Source organism: Hemiscyllium ocellatum, chromosome 5 (assembly GCF_020745735.1).
Source record: "Hemiscyllium ocellatum isolate sHemOce1 chromosome 5, sHemOce1.pat.X.cur, whole genome shotgun sequence".
In the NCBI taxonomy this organism is placed as follows: domain Eukaryota; kingdom Metazoa; phylum Chordata; class Chondrichthyes; order Orectolobiformes; family Hemiscylliidae; genus Hemiscyllium; species Hemiscyllium ocellatum.
Window position 1 is genome coordinate 89,718,881 of NC_083405.1, and position 18,125 is coordinate 89,737,005.

Sequence of the window (18,125 nt, forward strand, 5' to 3'; positions counted from 1 at the left end):
TTAAACAGCAACACATGTTTAAAGTGAATTTTGGCCCTTTGTGGACTGAAGTGCTCAAATGTTACACCATATGAGTCACCAAAGCCATTTCTTGTTGCTGTCCTGTACATAACTGGTCATCTAATTAGGTAAGGTAATTAATTAACTGAAAACATTTTGTTAATTATGGCTGAGCACCTTCGATAATGACTCAAAAGTATTAAAAAGGGGCATTTTATGTCATTAAAACCGCAGTTGATGTTACAGAATTGTCTTTGAAAACAAGTCCCCAGTATAACTGTGGGATTGGAAATTTACAGAAGGACAAAATTATTGTATTTACTTATTAGCTATGGTCATCTGTCCATTATCAGTCACATACATGCATAAAGCATCATCAGACTTGATCCACCGTGACTGTAAAAAAAAAGGAGGCAGCCCTCACCTTTGCACCAAGATGACAGCTAAAGTTGTAAACAACAGTGTCATTTATTGGAATATCACTGTGAAAGGGATAAAACTGTTACAATTATACTTCAAGAACCACAGAATCAGTGAGTTTGTCCAGAGTCAGCTTCAAATTTTAGCATCTAATTAAAGCAATCTGTAAATACAAAATTAGAAGGTGGAGTTTCACTAAATAATCCATACATAACTTCATCATGTTTAATGCAGAGCTGTTTATTTTGGTTCCATGATTCTCGTAACTCAGAATCATTGAATAGGTTGCACTGAGGTTTTGGTTGTTCATTTTCCATCCCCTTTTACACGAAGAATTCAGATTCCATTTAGATAACATTGATCTGAATTGAGTTTCAAACATTTAGCATTTATATAATGGAGACAATCTGGGTAAATGTATCAAGGGCAAGAATTTATACCATAGCGTGCAAAGTAGGAAAAGTCACAGACATGCCATCATGACATAAGAATCAATTAATGACAGTGGATAATAATTCAGATCCATTCCAGGCATTTTAATTTGGACACATTGAAGCAACTTTTGTATCAGTCTGGAATGGTAATATAGATCATTTTAATTCCAAATTGATCAAAGTTGGGGGAATTCATAGCATTTATGCAATGCCTTTGATTCAGGTTAACTGTCAATTCAGATTGAATCTTCATTTACAATGTTGGTGTAAATGGGGTTTTAACAGTATAACGATCCTGAGAGAAGCACCATTATTTCATCAATGTTCTAATCCTCTTTTTCTTTGATCACCTCTCCATGAAGCACCTTCCTTCTTTGACGAAGCATGTGGAAATACAGTTGTGGAAAAACTTCATTGAAAATAAATTTGGGAAAAGAGAGAAACCAGTATTAGATTAATGGGATGCAAACTTCATAAATAGTTATTGGTCCTTACAGATACATTTATCACTTTATTCATATCTGACTAAAGCTTCCATGCAGGACACAAAATTTGTGCAATGTGAACTATACCATTTTAAGGCTTTTTTTTAAACACATGCAAAGGTTAGGCTAATATGGCCCACAATGTTGGCCAAATTGCTGTAATGACATCTTGTACACTCCCGAATTTACAAGCTAAGCACCACCTCCTTTTAATGTTGTATAATTAGAGGCGTTACCTGTGAGAGAGCATGGAGCTATACAAACATTTTGGCACTACACTGTTTAACCTGTTGGAGGTGCCCGAGCATGTCTTCTTCAATGAACTAAATTACCAAATAATGTAGATGTACATTATGCCATTATCATTACATGAAGGAAAGTATGATATATGTTAAAATAAGTCGGGGTGGGGGGGGGGGGGAGCAAACAAAAAGGCCCATTTACAAAATAAGTTTGGAGTATTAGAAATGCAGACAATGATATGGCAGTTGAGTTGACTTTAAGGTTTATTTGAACTCTGCTAGCAATTGTACATATGCCCACTGCATGTGGCAAATGGTCTGGGTCTTTGCAGCATGAATTTTTCAAAAGCCTCCCCTCTGTTCCTGATTCAAACCAGTGTAAGTAATATTTGACCAATGGGCAAGAGTGAAATTTCAGCTGAAGACTACTGGAGTAACAGTTCTTCGTACTCAGGGAAGTGGTAGGAATGGTAAACAGGAGGGCATAGCACTATGGAAGCATTCCTTATCCACACACAAGAAAACCACGGTAGCTCAGTGGTTAGCACTGTTGCCTCACAGCACCAGGGTCCCAGGTTCAATTCCAGCCTTGGGTGACTGTCTGTGTCTGCGTGGGTTTTCTCTAGGTGCCCTGGTTTCCTCCCACAGTCCAAAGATGTGCAGGTCAGGTAAATTGGCCATGCTAAATTGCCCATAGGTTAGGTGCATTAAAGAGGGAAATGGGTCTGGGTGGGTTACTCTTCGGAGGGTCAGCATGAACTTGTTGGGCCGAAGGGCCTGTTTCCACACTGTAGGGAATCTAATCTAAAAACACCATTTTTGCGCACCTTCTAACCTTGACTCCCTCTTTCATTTAGGTGACTTAGAAAAGAAGTTACGATGAATTCTTTACAAAGACTACAGTTTAAAGTTGAGTTGGGATGTGAGACAAGAACATTGGATTTTAATGTATTTGAAGAAGAATCCCATTATTTTCCAAAACCCAACAGGCAGCAGTACAATTAATGGGACTAAATTTCTGCAGCCACTTTTATTCTCAATAACCTGGTTTGCCAGGCAGAGTTCTAATGATCCCTTTTCTTAAAATTGGTTTGAATCATATGTTTGGTCACCTGCAAGGAAGAGGGAGCTGATAAAGGATACAATATTCTAGGGTTTCGCCCTCACCTGCAGTATTTATGCTCAATTTGAATGCTATACTATAAGAAGAATGCAAATGCTTTAGAGTGTTAGCAAGTTTTGTAGCTCAGGTTGAGGTCCTGGATGTAGATTTGCTCGCTGAGCTGGAATGTTCATTTTCAGACGTTTTGTCACCACACTCAGTAACAGCTTCAGTGACCTCCGGACGCAGCATTGCTGATGATTCCTGCTTTCTGAACACAGTCTGCAGATTTCTCAGCAACAAACCCAAACAAGCAGACAAAACATGTCCAGAGACTACTCTGAGCCCTTGGCATCATGGTAAACCACAAACCCACCAACACACTAAAACAGCAGCTAATGAACTTGAAAGATCCTATATAGGCAACAAGCAAAACTAATGTCATTTACAAAATACTGTGCAATGACTGTGACAAATACTACATTGGACAACAGGCAGAAAACTAATCACCACGATAGATGATGATCAAAATGACATGACCCTCTCTCACTAATATCCTTATGTACAGATGAGGAAGGACACCACTTTGACTGGGACAACACATCCAACCTAGGACAAGCCAAACAGAGACATACACAAGAATTCCTAGAAGTGTGGCATTCTAACTGGAACTCTATCAACAAACACATTGACGTGGACCCAATTTACCACCCCCCTGAGAAAAAGAACAGAAAAAGACATCACCACAGGAAGTGACATCACCAACCCAACAAAACCCAAATATATAAATAGAAAGCAGGAATCATCAGCAATGCTTCATCTGGAGGTTACTGAAGATATTACCCAGTATGGTGATGAAACATCTGAAAATGAACCTTCCAGCTCCACGAGCTTAGAGAGTGTGCAGAAGAGGATTATGAGGAAACCTCATTTATGAGGAAAGATGGGATGACTATTTTCTTTGACAGGAGAGGAGAGAAGAGAAGCCTAAGTAAAGATTTTCACGCGAATTCTGGACAGAGTGAATAGGGAGAAGTGTTCCCACCTGTAAATGGATTGAGAACCAGATGACATAGTTTTTAAAATGCTTTGTAAAAGAAGCAAATGCAAGGGGAGAAAAAAAAATTGTTCTCATAGTGAGTAGTTAGGGTCCGACATGTACTACCTTTAGGTGTGGTAGAGGCATGTTCAATTGAGGCTTTTGAATGGGCATTGGATTGTTATTTAATGAGAAACAGAGTATAGTATAAGAGGAAAAAGGCAGCTTAATGTTGAGTTGGGGTGTGAGACAAGAACATTGGATTTTAATGTATTTGAAGAAGCATCCCATTACTTTCCAAAACCCAATAGGCAGTACAATCAATGGGATTCAAATCAAAATGCCGAGAGTTGGTGCAGACGTGATAGGCAAAAAAAGCTCTCCCTGCATCATAACACTTCTGAAATTCGGACAGATCATAACAGCACAGGATACAGGACAGACTGGGGCCAGATTTTTGAGTCTGCTCTGCCATTCAATCAAGGCTGATATGTTTCTCAATTCCATTTTCCTGCATTCTCCCTGTAACCTTTCATCCCCTTACTAATCAAGTCTTAAATAGACTCAATGACTTTGCCACAGAGGGCTGTAGAGGCCATGAATTCCACAGATCGACCATCCTCTGGCTAAAAATTCCTTATCTCAGTTCTAAAGGGTCATCACTTCATTCTGAGATTGTGACCCTGAGTCCTAGTATCTCCTACACGTGGAAACATTTTCTCCATGTCCACACTATTCGGCCTCTCAGTATTCTATGAGTTTCAAACTCATCCTTCTAAACTCCATTGAGTACACGTCCTCTTATGACAAGCCCTTCATCTCGGAGATCATTCTTGTAAATCTCCTCTGGACCTTCTACACCAATGCCACTACATCCATCCTTAGAAATAGGTCCCAAAATCCCTCTCAAAATTCCAAATGCAGTCTGACCAAAGCTTTATACCGCCTTAGCAATACATCTCAGCTCTCATCATCTAGCCCTCTTGGTTGGGAAGTCAAATGCATTGTTGGCATTCCTTTCACCAACTGAACCCACATATTAATCTCATGGCAATTCTGAATAAGGAATTCCAAGTCTCTTTGCACTTCAGATTTCCAAAGCCTTCCCGTTTAGAAAATATCGTATGCCTTTACTCTTCCTACCAAACTGTGTAACTTCTCGCCTTCCCAAGTTGCATTTCATCTGCCACTTCTTTGCCCACTCTCCTCGCCTGTTCAGGTCCTTCTGCAGCCTCCCCACTTCCTCAACACTTCCAGTCCCTCCAACTATTGGTTGTGCCATCTGAAAACTTAGGAACTATCCCCTCACTTCCTTCATCCAGATTGTTAATGAATAAGGTGAACAGTTGTGGCCCCTAGAACCCAGCTAGTCACTGGCAACCTTCCTGAAAAAGACTCCTTTATCCCCAATCTGTTTTCTGCCAGTCAGCCAAATCATCTATCCATGCCAGTACTTTGCCCTTAACACCATGTGTTCTCACATTATTTCGCAGCCTCCTGTGTGGCACCTTGTAAAAGGCCTTCTGGAAATCCACATGGATCACATCGACTGGTTTCTCTTTCTCTAACTTACTCATTTCCTCCTCAAGGAACTCTAACAGATTTGTCAGGCATGACCTGCCTTTTTGACAAAGCTGTGCTTACTTGGCAGTGTTTTACCATGCACTCCCAATTACTCCACAATCTCATCCTTAATAACGGACTCTAAAATCTTATCAAGACTGAGGTCAGGCTAAGCGGCCTATAGTTTCCAGTCTTCTGCCTCCTTCCCTTCTTAAACTGGGTGCTACATTCGCTATTTTTGAGTGCTCTGGGACACTCTCTGGGTCCAGTGATTTCTGAAAGATCACCATTAATGCCTTTTCAATGTACTCAGCCATTTCCTTCAGAACTCTGTGGTGTAGTCCATCTGGTCTGGGTGATATATCCATCTTCAGACCTTTCCACTTCCCAGCACCTTCTGCATAGAGTTGGCTATTACACTTACCTCTGCCCCCTGACTCTCGAAATTCTAGTACATGCTACTGGTGTCTTCCAATATGAAAACTGATGCAAAAGTACCTATTCAGTTCCTCTGCCATTTCTTGGCTCTCCTGTATTACTTCTCCAGCCTCAGTTTCCTGTGATCCAAAACCCACTCGTGCCTCTTCCCTTTCAGTTATCCAAAAAATTTCTTTGCAATTTTTAAAAAATTATTAGTTAGCTTACTCTCCTATTTCATCTTCTCTCCTCTTTATTGCTCTGTTCAGTTTTCTGTTGTTTAAAAGCTTCCCATTCCGCTGGCTTCTCTCTAATCATCACCAAATTATTAGCTTTTTCTTTTCATTTTATGCTGTCCTTAATTTGCCTTGACAGCCAAGGTTGCCTCGTACTCCCTTTGTTACATTTCTTTTTTCCTTGAGAAGGATTTCTGTTATGTCTCCCGAATTATCCCGAAAATCTTCTCCCGGTGCTGTTCCACCATCTTCCCTACCAGTCCACTCTGGCCAGCTCCTCCCTCAAGTTGTCATCTTTACTCAATTGTAGTACAGTTAAATCTGATTCAATCTTCTCTCTCTCAAGCTGTAGGGTTACTTCTATCGTATCGTGGTCACTACCCCCCTAGAAGTTCCTTCACCTTCAGCTCCCTAACAAGGTCCACCTCATTTCACATCACTACCTATTCCCTAGTGGGCTCTACCACAACTTGTTCCAAATAAACCATCTTGTAGACATTCCTTTTCTTGAGATCTGCTACCAACCCAATTTTTCCAGTCCACCAGAGGAACCTTGATTATCCAAAGGATATAGGCAGGGAGTATTTTGTTCGGTTAATCAAATGCTAGATAACATGGTTTAGCCAAGCATCGGGACTTTGCAATCTTGCCAGATCATCCACTATTTGGATAGTTGAATGCTGGATAATCAAAGTTTTCCTGTACTGAAGTCTCCCATAATTATTGTCATAGTGCCTCTTGCATGTCATTTCTACCTCCTGATTTATTTTCTTCCCCACATCCTGACTGCTAGAAGGCCTGTACACGACTTCCACCATGGTTTTTTTTCTCAAATCTACCCGCACAGTTTCTATGACCTCTGACTCTACATCACTTCTTGCTATTGATTTAATTTCATTTCTTACTAATAAAGCTACCCCACTCCCTCTGCACATCTGTCTGTCCTTTCAAAAGGATATGTATCCTTGGATATTTAGTTCCCAGTTTTGATCTGGTTGCAGCTATATCTCTGATACCTATACGGCATACCCGTCAATTTCACACTGTGCTAAAAGCTCATTATTCTTGTTTCCTATACTGCGTACATTTAAGTATAACATCCTCAGTCGTGCATTGATTGCCCGCTCTCTTATAAAACTGTGCCCTTATCTACTGTGCCTGAAATTAGATTCTGACCGTTTCATACTGTGTCCGGAAACTTTAAGCATTCCCAGTGCTATCAATTAGAACTTAAACTCAAGCTCTAAAATCAATTAGGACAATCACTTTGCACCAATATGTTCTATGTCACTAATGATTGTGTGCAAAATAGGTAGCTGCAATCGTATTCCTAGCAGAACAAAATCACAATTAAAAAGTTTTTGTTTCGATGCAAATTTTTGCCACTAAGTAAATAACAATTTCATGTAACACCAATTGTGTCAAAAAGGATTTTAAAGCATTTCTAGTTGCTCATGCATGTGGATTCTTTCAACTGTGCTGAGTTTTGAATCATTATTAATCTAGACTAAACTGGCACACACGTGGGCAAGTTAGTAAGACATTAACATTGGTTCAAATAAAATTTCTCCCATTAAGTTTACCACATAAACCAATAAAACATACTTACGTGGTATATATGCTATCATTACAATGATAAGACAAGTGTAGTAGTCAAAAGAGACATTGAACTTATTTGGAAGTCTCAGAGAATACATGCCAGATTTCTTTACGAAAGGCAGGGCACCATAAATTGTAAGAAGTTCACCAACCACACCAATTGGATACAAGATGATGAAGAAGTTGTATCTGCAAATAAAAATAATGTAAAAATCACAGATGTTGAATATCAACAAAAATTACTATCAGGATATTCCAGATCTTCACAACATTAAAAAAAAGGGATTTTAGAAAATTTTAAACAGATATGCTTTTAGTTTTGTCTCGGGTTGTGAGACATTTATATTAGAATGCATATGCTCAGTATAATTAACAATTATGCAATTTTACAATCTGTAAAATTAGAACTGTATGTCCAGGTACATATTATTACAAGGTAGCTTACAGTAACCAGGTGTTGGAATGGGTTTGCTGACAGGCTTACAAAGTCTTGGCCTGTGTTCAAACCCATCCAAAACCGATGAGCTCAAGGTTATCAGGATTCAATGTGAACAAGTTTCAGTAATCGCAACCACATCTCAGCAGTTATGTATATCTGGCAAAAGCGAGCATTCAGCACTAGCTGCAATGTCATTCAGGATAATCAGGCCAGGAAAGAAAAATATGGGATTCTAAAGCGGGGATTCAGTCATACTGTTGGAACAAAGTAGTTGGAACTTTGCCCTCTGTATGCAGCCATGCGACAATTGACCAAAACGTATGTCTGATGCTACATATTCCAAAGCTCTCATGCCCTTCAGCTTAGGAAACAGCACAATAAAGCCTTCCATATGAACAAACCTGATCAAAAAAAACCTAACAGGAACTGGACTTTACAAATGCACATATAAACCAGGAAGTATTACTTCAACAATGAAGAATGCCTACATGTGGTTCCAGACTCGCAGCAATGTGGTTAACTCTCAACTTACCTCTGGGCAATTAGGATGGGCCATAAATGCTGGCATGGCCAGCAACACATATGTCCTGTGAATGAATAAAAGTTGCCTCCTTTGATCTGTCTCCAAAGCATTTACATCCTTTCTTAAATATTGAGATTGAAAGTGCACACAGTATTAGAGGTGTGGCTTTACTAATACCTTGCATGATATCCATTAAATTTATTTTATATACGGTATTCCATTGGTCTTAATTACTTGCTGTACCTGCATACTAACCTTGCACTGCAGAATCTGCAACTGTGTTCTGTTTTCGGAATGCTCTGCTTTCTTGCTCTTCCTCCAACTTCACATGTTCCCATAATAAAATCCATTGCTACCTATGTTGCCTGTAGCCTCCTTACATCCACTTCAAAACATCCTTTCCTACCTATCATTGCCTGAAACATAGCATCTGTACAACAATATCAGACTTTGTTCAACTAATCTGTGCAGTAGTTGTATAATCTGGGACTTTTAGTGAAGAGAATTTTACAGCAGAATACATCATTGCTTCAGTCTAACTCTGGGCTCTTAAAGATCCTGAGTTTTACTTGCTCCACTACTAATGCACTATACAAATTATTTAAAAAATGCCAACATTAATATTCCATTCCCCTGCAATAAAGGACAATATTCCATTTTCCTTTCTAATCATTTCCAGTACCTGTATACTAACTTTGTGATTCATGTACCAAGACTACCAGATTCTTCTATATCTCAGAGCTCTGCAATTTCACTTTGCCTAAATAACATATTGCTTTTCTGTTCTTTCTGGAGTGCATAAATTCACATGTTCTAACATTATACTCCATCTACCAAACTTTTGCCCTCTCATTTAACCTATCTATATTCCTTTACAGAATTGTCATGTCCTCTCCACAAATTACTCATCTATCTGTCTTTATAATATGAGCAAGATGTTATCATATATTTGGATTTCTTTAGCCAAGTCATTAATATAAATGGTGTATAGCTGAAGTCTTAGCACAGTTCCCAGTGTGCATGACCAGTATACATTGTTCTAACAAACTGTCCCAAAAACACTCCATAAGCTCATCATCCAGGTTCCCTTTGTCAAACTAATCCGTCCAAATTATATACAGATTAAAACCACCTTTCACAAAGTTGGTCCCCTTTTTCTAAAAGCTGTTTTTTTTCTCATGGATACGGTGTCCTTGATTTTTTTTTCAGTGGGGTCGTAAATGGGCTGGGATCCGATTAGACTAGTTTGGTACAGAGATGAAAAGGATTTTGAGAAGCCTTTTATTTATATGTAAACAGATGAGACTTCAGGCCAAAGTGGTCATGTTTTAGAACTGTCCTGTAAAATGGAAGGGGAGTGGTCAGCTCTCTAGCTGAGCAGTTCAATCCAGAACTAGTTAGGAGTTCAACAGTGAGCTGCGTGAAAACTCTTTCCTCCTACACTGCTAACGTCAACCTATAAGCATCTGTTCCTTTTTTTTCCACTGTGTTGTAAGGTGGTTTGCTTATTGGGACCGTTATGTATGTTTGGGACAGCATAATTAAGTCTAGTTTGGATAGACTGAGTTCTGTAGGGTTTTTTATTCTGTTCTTTGTGTTTCATTGTGTAATTTTGTGAATAAATATTTGTCTGTTTTAAAACCTGGCAGGCAATCTCACTAATTTATTCCAGGTAATTTTCACTGTACACTTACTGAAACAAATTGCAAAGTTATGGTCTGGGCTGCCTGCTTAAGAATGTTTTAAGTGGTCTGGCCTAGTCCATAACAAATATTTCTCACAAACTCCCATTATTTCTTCCCCATGCTTTTTGACAAATATATTAAGGACAAAAAAGAATAACAATGAAGAGAATAGGGCACCTTAAAGATCAGCAAGGCCACCTGTGTGCGGAACTGCGAGATGGCGTGGCATACTAAGCAAGTATTTTGCATCAGCACTTACTGTTGGGAAGGATATTAAAGCTAGAGAAATCGGTTACAGAACTGGTCGAACGTAAAAAAGTGCTTGTGGAGGGTTGCATTTCAGACTGGAGGCCTGTGGTGTGCCACAAGGTTTGGTGTTGGATTCACTGCTTTTCTTCATTTATATAAATTATATGTATGCACAAATAGCAGGTCTGGTTAGTAAGTTTGCAGATGACACCGAAATTGGAGGTGTAGTGCACACGGAGTTGGTTACCTCAGAGTACAACAGGATCTTGAGCAGATGTGCCAATGGGCTGAGGAGTGGCAGATGGAGTTTAATTTAGATAAATGTGAGGTGCTGAATCTTGAAAAGGCAAATCAGGGCAGGACTTATCCACTTAATGGTAGGGCCCTGGGGAGTGTTGCTGAACAAAGAGATCTTGGAATGATTCATAGTTCCTTGAAAGTGAAGTCGCAGGTAGATATGATAATGAAGGTGGAATTTGATATTCTTGCCTTTATTGGTCAGAGCACTGAGTATAGGAGTTGAGAGGTCACGATCTGGCTGTACAGGTTACTGGTTAGGCCACTTTTGGAATACTGCCAGCAATTCTGGTCTCCCCATTATAGGAAAAATGTTGTGAAACTTGAAAGGTTTCAGAAAGGAATTACAATGATGTTGCCAGAGTTCGAGGGTTTGAATTATAAGGAGAGGCTGAATAGGCTGGAGCTGTTTTCCCTGGAGCATTGGAGGGTGAGGGGTGACCTTATAAAGTTTATAAACTCATGAGGGGCATGGATAGGGTAAATAGACAAGGTCTGTTCCCTGGGGTGATGTATCCAAAACTAGTGGGCATAGATTTAGAGTGAGAGTGACAAGCTTTAAAAGGGACCTATGGAGCAACCTTTTCATGCAGAAGGTGGTGCATGTATGGAATGAGGTGTCAGAGGAAACAGAGGAGGCTGGTACAATCACAACATTTAAAAGGCATCTGGGAGGAGTAAAGATTGGGAAGGGTTTAGAGGGATATGGGCCAAATGCTGGCCAATGGGACTTGATTTATTTCGGATATCTTGTTGGCATGGACGAGTTGGACAGAAGATTCTATTTCTGCGCTATACATCTCTATGACCCTGGGACTCTACAGGTATGATTATTGTAAAAAGGATCATAAACCACTTCCACAAGCAACTTCCTATTCTACTAATTTTCATCTCCAACTAAACAGGTTCCATGTCTTAACTTTATGAACCATGGCACAAATGTCATCCTCTATTAACTGCTTTTTAGAGAGTCATACAGCACGGAAACTAGTTAACTGAATCAGAAATTGGCTAACTGACAAAAGATATAGGGTGGTGGTTGATGGAAAGTTGTCATCATGGAGTTCAGTACCTCGTGGGGTACCGCAAGGATTTGTTTTGGATCCACTGTTGTTTGTCATTTCTATAATTGACCTGGATGAGGGCATAGACAGATAGATTAGTAAATTTGCAGATGACACTAAGGTCAGTAGAGTTGTGGATACTGACAGAGGATGTTGTAGATTGCAAAGAGACATAGATAAGCTGCAGAGCTGGGCTGAGAGGTAGCAAATCGCATTTAAGTGTGAGCTGATTCACTTTGAAAGGAGCAATAGGAATAAAAAGTACTGGGCTAATGGTAAGCTCTTGGTAGCGTAGATGAGCAGAGATATCTCGGTGTCCAGGTACATAGACTCTTGAAAGTTGCCACCCAGGTTGACAGGGTTGTTAAGGCGGCCTACAGTGATTTAGCTTTTATTGGTAGAGGGACTGTGTTTCAGAATCATAGTATCTTGTTGCAGCTGTACAAAACTCTGGTGCAGCAACATTTGGAGTGTTGTATACAGTTCTGGTCACCGCGTTATAGGAAGGATGTAGAAGCTTTGGAAAGGATTCAGAGGAGATTTACTAGGATGTTGTCTGGTATGAAGGGAAGCTCTTACAAGGAAAGGCTGAGGGAATAGAGGCTGTTTTCATTAGAGAGAAGCAAGTTGAGAGGTGACTTAATTGAGATATAAAAGATTATCAGAGGGTTAGATAGTTTAAACTGCGAGAGCTTTTTTCTTTGGATGGCAATGGCTAGCATGAGGGTACATATCTTTAAATTGAGGGGTGATAAATAAAGGTCAGATATCAGAGGTAGTTTCTTTACTCAGAGTAGCAGGGGTGTGGAAAACACTGCCTGCAATAGATGAAGACTTGCCAACTTTCAGGGCATTTAAATGGTCATTGGATAGGCATATGGACAAGAATGGAATAGTGTAGATCAGATTGGTTCCACAGTTCGGTGCAACATCAAGGACCAAATGGTCTGTTCTGCACTGTAATGTTTGATGTTCTTGACACTTTTGGTCCAATTCATCTTTGCCAACCAGATATCCTAAACTAATCTAGTCCATATGCCAACATTTGGTCCGTATCCCCCCCAAACCTTTCCTATCCATAGACCTATGCAGATGCCTTTTAAATATTGAAATATTTAATATTAAAATATTAAATATTTTAAATATTAAATACCTGACCTCCATCACTCCTTCTGGCACCTCCTTCCATACACCCTCTGAGTGAAAATGCTCCCCTTTTGGTCCCTTTAAATCTTTCCCTTCTCATCTCAAATCTATGCCATCTAGTTTTGGATTCCCCTACCCCAGGGAAAAAAAACCTTAGCTCTTCACCCTATCCATACCCCTTGTGATTTTATAAACTTCAAGAAGGTCAACCCTCAGTCTCACACACTGCAGGGCAAAAATCCCCAGCCTATTCAGTTTTTCCCCCAACGGTCAAATCCTCCAATCCTGGTAACATTCTCGTAAATCTTCTCTGAACCCTTTAATAAAATCTTTCCTGTAGCAGGAAGATGCCTAGAACTGAACGCAGTATTTTAACAGTGGCCTAACCAATGTCCTGTACAGCTGCAACATGACCTCCCAACTACTGTACTCAGTGCACTAACCAATGAAGGCAACTTTGCCAAATGCCTTCTTCACATCTTGTTTATCTGCGACTCCACTTTCAAGGAACTATGTACTTGCAGCATAGGTTTCTTTGTTCAGCAACACTCCTCAGGGACCTAAAATTAACTGTGTAAGTCCTGGCCTGATTTGCCCTACCAAAATGCAACACCTCACATTTGTTTAAATTAAACTTCATCTACCACTCCTCGCCCCATTGGCCCATCTGATTAAGGTCCCATTGTACTCTGAGGTAACCTTCTTCACTGTCTACTACACTATCAATTTTGTCATCAGCCAAATTACTAACTATATCTCCTGTATTCACCTCCAAATCATTTACATAAATGATGAAAAGCTTGACGATGTTGTACTATTTATTCATAAGTAATGGAATGCTTATTGAGCCTCACTGTTGGCAGCAAATGAATATGATTCTATGAAAATGTACTAATTCCCTGTTCCATATTAAAGCACATCCTCTGCCCTAATGGATTTCCTACAAGCTACTTTCATAACTTTAAAAGTATTGTTTTCCACTTTGATAAGTGAAAGCTTAACTAAATGAATTCAAACCTGCTTGTATCTTTGCTTACACTCAGGGGTACTTAGCACAGACAGCCAAGTCTCTGGTATGGAGACTGGCTCTAATGTAATGAGAGGTACGTCGGGTTCCAACCGATCGATTGTGTTAAGAGAATCTCCAGTCAGAGGGACAGACAGACGTTTCTGTGGCCAGCAGTGAAAAATCAGAATGGTGTGTTGTTTCCCTGGTGCCAGGATCAAGGATGTCTCAGAGAGGGTGCAGAGTGTTCTCAAGGGGGAAGAGGGACCAGCAGGAGGTCATTGGTTCCAATGTGCACAACGACACAGGAAGGGAAAAGGTTGAGATTCTGAAGGGAGATTACAGAGAGTAAGGCAGGAATTTAAAAAGGATGTCCTTGAGACCAGTAATATCTGGATTACTCCCAGTGCTACAAGCTAGTGAGGGCAGGAATAGGAGGATAGAGCAGATGAATGCAAGGCTTAGGAGCTGGTGTACGGGAGAACGATTCACATTTTTGGATCGCTGGAAGCTTTTTTGGGCTAGAAGTGACCTGTATAAGGAGGACGGATTGCACTCACATTTGAAGGGGACTAATATACCAGCAGGGAGATTTGCTAGACCTGCTAGGGAGGATTTAAACTCAGAAGGTTGGGGGGGAATGTGGAGTTGGGACCCAGGAAGATAGTGAGGAAAGATTTCAATCTGAGACTGGTACAGTTGAGAACAAAAGCAAATCAAACAGTCAGAGCAGGCAGGGACAAAGCAGGGAACAAGGTAGGATTGATAAATTAAACAGCATTTATTTCAATGCAAGAGGCAAAGAGGGAAGGCAGATAAACTCAGGGCATGGTTAGGAACATGGGACTGGGATATCATAGCAATTACGGATAAGTGGCTCAGGGATGGACAGGACTGGCAGCTTAGTGTTCCAGGATACAAATGCGACAGGAAGGACAGAAAGGTGGGGGGGGGGGGGGCATTTTTAATAAGTGATAGCATCACAGCTGTACTTAGGGAGGATATACCCAGATATCCATCCAGGGATGTTATTGAGGTGGAACTAAGAAATAGGAAAGGGATGATCACCTTACTGGGATTGTATTACAGACCCCATAATTGTAAGGAGATCTCAGTTATTTGTCAAAATAATAGGGTGGTTATGGCAGGGGATTTTAACTTTCCAAATAAAGACTGGGACTGCCATAGTGTTATGGGTTCAGATAGAGAGGTATTTGTTAAGTGTATACAAGACAATTTTCTGATTCAGTATGTGGATGTACCTACTAGAAAAAGGTGCAAAATTTGACCTATTCTTTGGAAATAAGGCAGGGCAGGTGACTGAAGTGTCAGTGGAGGAGCACTTTGGGGCCAGCAAACGTAATTCTATGTTTTAAAATAGTGATGAAAAACGATAAACCAGATCTAAAAGTTGAAGTTCTAAATTGGAGGAAGGCTAATTTTGACAGTATTGGGCAAGAACTTTCAAAAGCTGACTGGGGACAGATGTTCGCAAGTAAAGGTAAGGCTGGAAAATGGGAAGCCTTCAGAAATGAGATAACGAGAATCCAGAAACTGTATATTCCAGTCAGGGTGAAAGGAAAGGCTGGTAGATATAGGGAATGCTGGATGACTAAAGAATTGAGGGTTTGGTTGAGAAAAAGGAAGCATATGTAAGGTATAGACAGGATAGATCGAGTGAATCCTTAGAAAAGTCTACTCCTACTGCCTTTATACTCAAGAGACAAATCAGGAGGTCAAGAAGGGGATATGAGATAGCTTTGGCAAATAGAGTTCAGGAGAATCCAAAGGGTTTTTACAAATACATTAAGGACAAAAGGGTAGGAAGAGAATAGGGCCCCTCAAAGATCAGCAAGGCGGCCTTTGTGTGGAGCCAGAGAAAATGGGGAGATACTAAATGAGTATTTTGCATCAGTATTTACTGTGGAAAAGGATATGGAAGACATAGACTGTAAGGAAATAGATGATGACATCTTGCAGAATTTCCATATTACAGAGGAGGAAGTGCTGGATGTCTTGAAACGCATAAAGGTGGATAAATCCCCAGGACCTGATCAGGTGCATCCTAGAACTCTGCGGGAAGCAAGAGAAGTGATTGCTGGGTCTCTTGCTGAGATATTTGTATCATCGATAGTCACAGGTGAGGTGCCAGAAGACTGGAGGTTGGCTAACGTGGTGCCACTGTTTAAGAAGGGTGCTCAGGACAAGCCAGGGAACTATAGACCAGTGAGCCTGACATTGGTAGTGGGCAAGCTGTTGGAGGGAATCCTGAGGGACAGGATGTACATGTATTTGGAAAGGCAAAGACTGATTAGGGATAATCAACTTGGCATTATGTGTGGGAAGTCATGTCTCACAAACTTGATTGAGTATTTTTAAGAAGTAACAAAGAGGATTGATGAGGGCAGAGTGGTAGATGTGATCTATACGGACTTCAGTAAGGCAGTCGACAAGGTTCCCCATGGGACACTGGTTAGCAAAGTTAGATCTCCGGGAATACAGGGAGAACTTGCCATTTGGATACAGAACTGGCTCAAAGGTAGAAGACAGAGGGTGGTGGTGGAGGGTTGTTTTTCAGGCTGGAGGCCTGTGACCAGTGGAGTGCCACAAGGAGCTGTGCTAGGTCCACTATTTTTCATCATTTATGCAAATTATTTGGATGTGAGCATAAGAGGTATAGTTAGTAAGTTTGCAGATGACCCAAAAATTGGAGGTGTAGTGGACAGTAAAGAAGGTTACCTCAGACTAAAATGGGATGTTGATGATATGGGCCAATGGCCTGAGAAGTGGCAGATGGAGTTTAATTTAGATAAATGTGAGGTGCTGCATTTTGGAAAAGCAAATCTTAGCAGGGCATATACGCTTAATGGTAAGGTCCTAGGGAGTGTTGCTGAACAAAGAGACATTGGAGTGCAGGTTCACAGCTCCTTGAAAGTGGAGTCGCAAGTAGAGAGGATAGTGAAGAAGGCACTTAATATGCTTTCCTTTATTGGTCAGAGTATTGAGGACAGGAGTTGAGAGGTCATGTTGCAGCTATGCAGGACACTAGTTAGGCCACTGTTGGAATATTGCGTGCAATTCTGGCCTTCGTTCCTGTCGGAAAGATGTTGTGAAACTTGAAAGGGTTCAGAAAAGATTTACAAGCATGTAGCCAGGGTTGGAGGATTTGAGCTACAGGGAGAGGCTGAACAGACTGGGGCTGTTTTCCCTGAAGCATCGGAGGCTGAAGGGCGATCTTATAGAGGTTTATAAAATTATGAGGGGCATGGATAGGATAAATAAGCAAAGTCTTTTTTCCTGGGACTGGGGAGTCCAGAACTAGGGGGCGTAGATTTAGGCTGAGAAGGGAAAAGATATAAAAGGGTGTAAGGGGCAACTTTTTCATGCAGAATGTGGTACATGTGTGGAATGAGCTGCCAGAGGAAGTGGTGGAGACTAGTACAATTGCAACATTTAAAAGGCATCTGGATGGGTATATGAACAGGAAGGTTGAGGGATATGTCCAGGTACTGGCAGGTGGAACTAGATTGGGTTGGGATATCTGGTTGGCATGGACGGGTTGGACTGAAGGGTCTGTTTCCAAGCTGTACATCCCTATGACTCGATCCATAAGTCGAACATTTCAATGATGTAATTAAATCTTAATTTACCATTCTATTCCTAAATTCGAGGACTAAAATCAGACTAAAACCTGAATGTAAAGGCTTCATGTAGTTTGTTTCTTATTCTGATAAAATATGAATTCACTGATTTTGGACAGTATATATAGTAACGAAAAAAAAATTGTGGTATAGGCTTGAATTCAGATCACTGTATCCTCATATTTGTTGCAATCTTTTGCCAACTTTTTTGGCATATGCATACAAGTAAAATAAATTGCTATCTATCTGAAATTCTCCTCAATCCACATCTTTGAAATCTTCCTTTTTCTGTTTCCCATTTTATAGCAAATTCTACTTGCCACTGGTATACATGTGTAAAGAACGATGTCAAATGTATGCAACAAATATGGAGGATATTGTTTGATTTCTTTTTAGAGACACTACCAGACCTGCTGAGCTTTCTTCTGTTTTGGCTTCTGATTTACAGCATCTGCAGATCTTTCATTTTGGATGATGAGAGATCTGGATTCAAGTCTATAACAAATTTTTTGTTGATTTTACACAGGATGTGCATTAG

General features: G+C 40.3%; 1 protein-coding gene across 2 annotated transcripts in view; it reads right to left on the reverse strand.

Annotated features, from left to right (window-relative positions):
- Window positions 1–644: 644 nt before the first annotated feature.
- Window positions 645–18,125, reverse strand: part of hacd1 (3-hydroxyacyl-CoA dehydratase 1) — a 71,372-nt gene continuing 53,891 nt past the window's right edge. For both annotated transcript variants that reach the window (XM_060825569.1, XM_060825568.1), the window contains 2 exons: window positions 7,548–7,726; window positions 645–1,263 (listed from right to left, as the gene is read on the reverse strand). In XM_060825569.1, coding sequence (XP_060681552.1) covers window positions 1,181–1,263; window positions 7,548–7,726 — 262 coding nt within the window. In that variant the 3' untranslated portion in view covers window positions 645–1,180. The remainder of the gene's footprint in view (window positions 1,264–7,547; window positions 7,727–18,125) is intronic.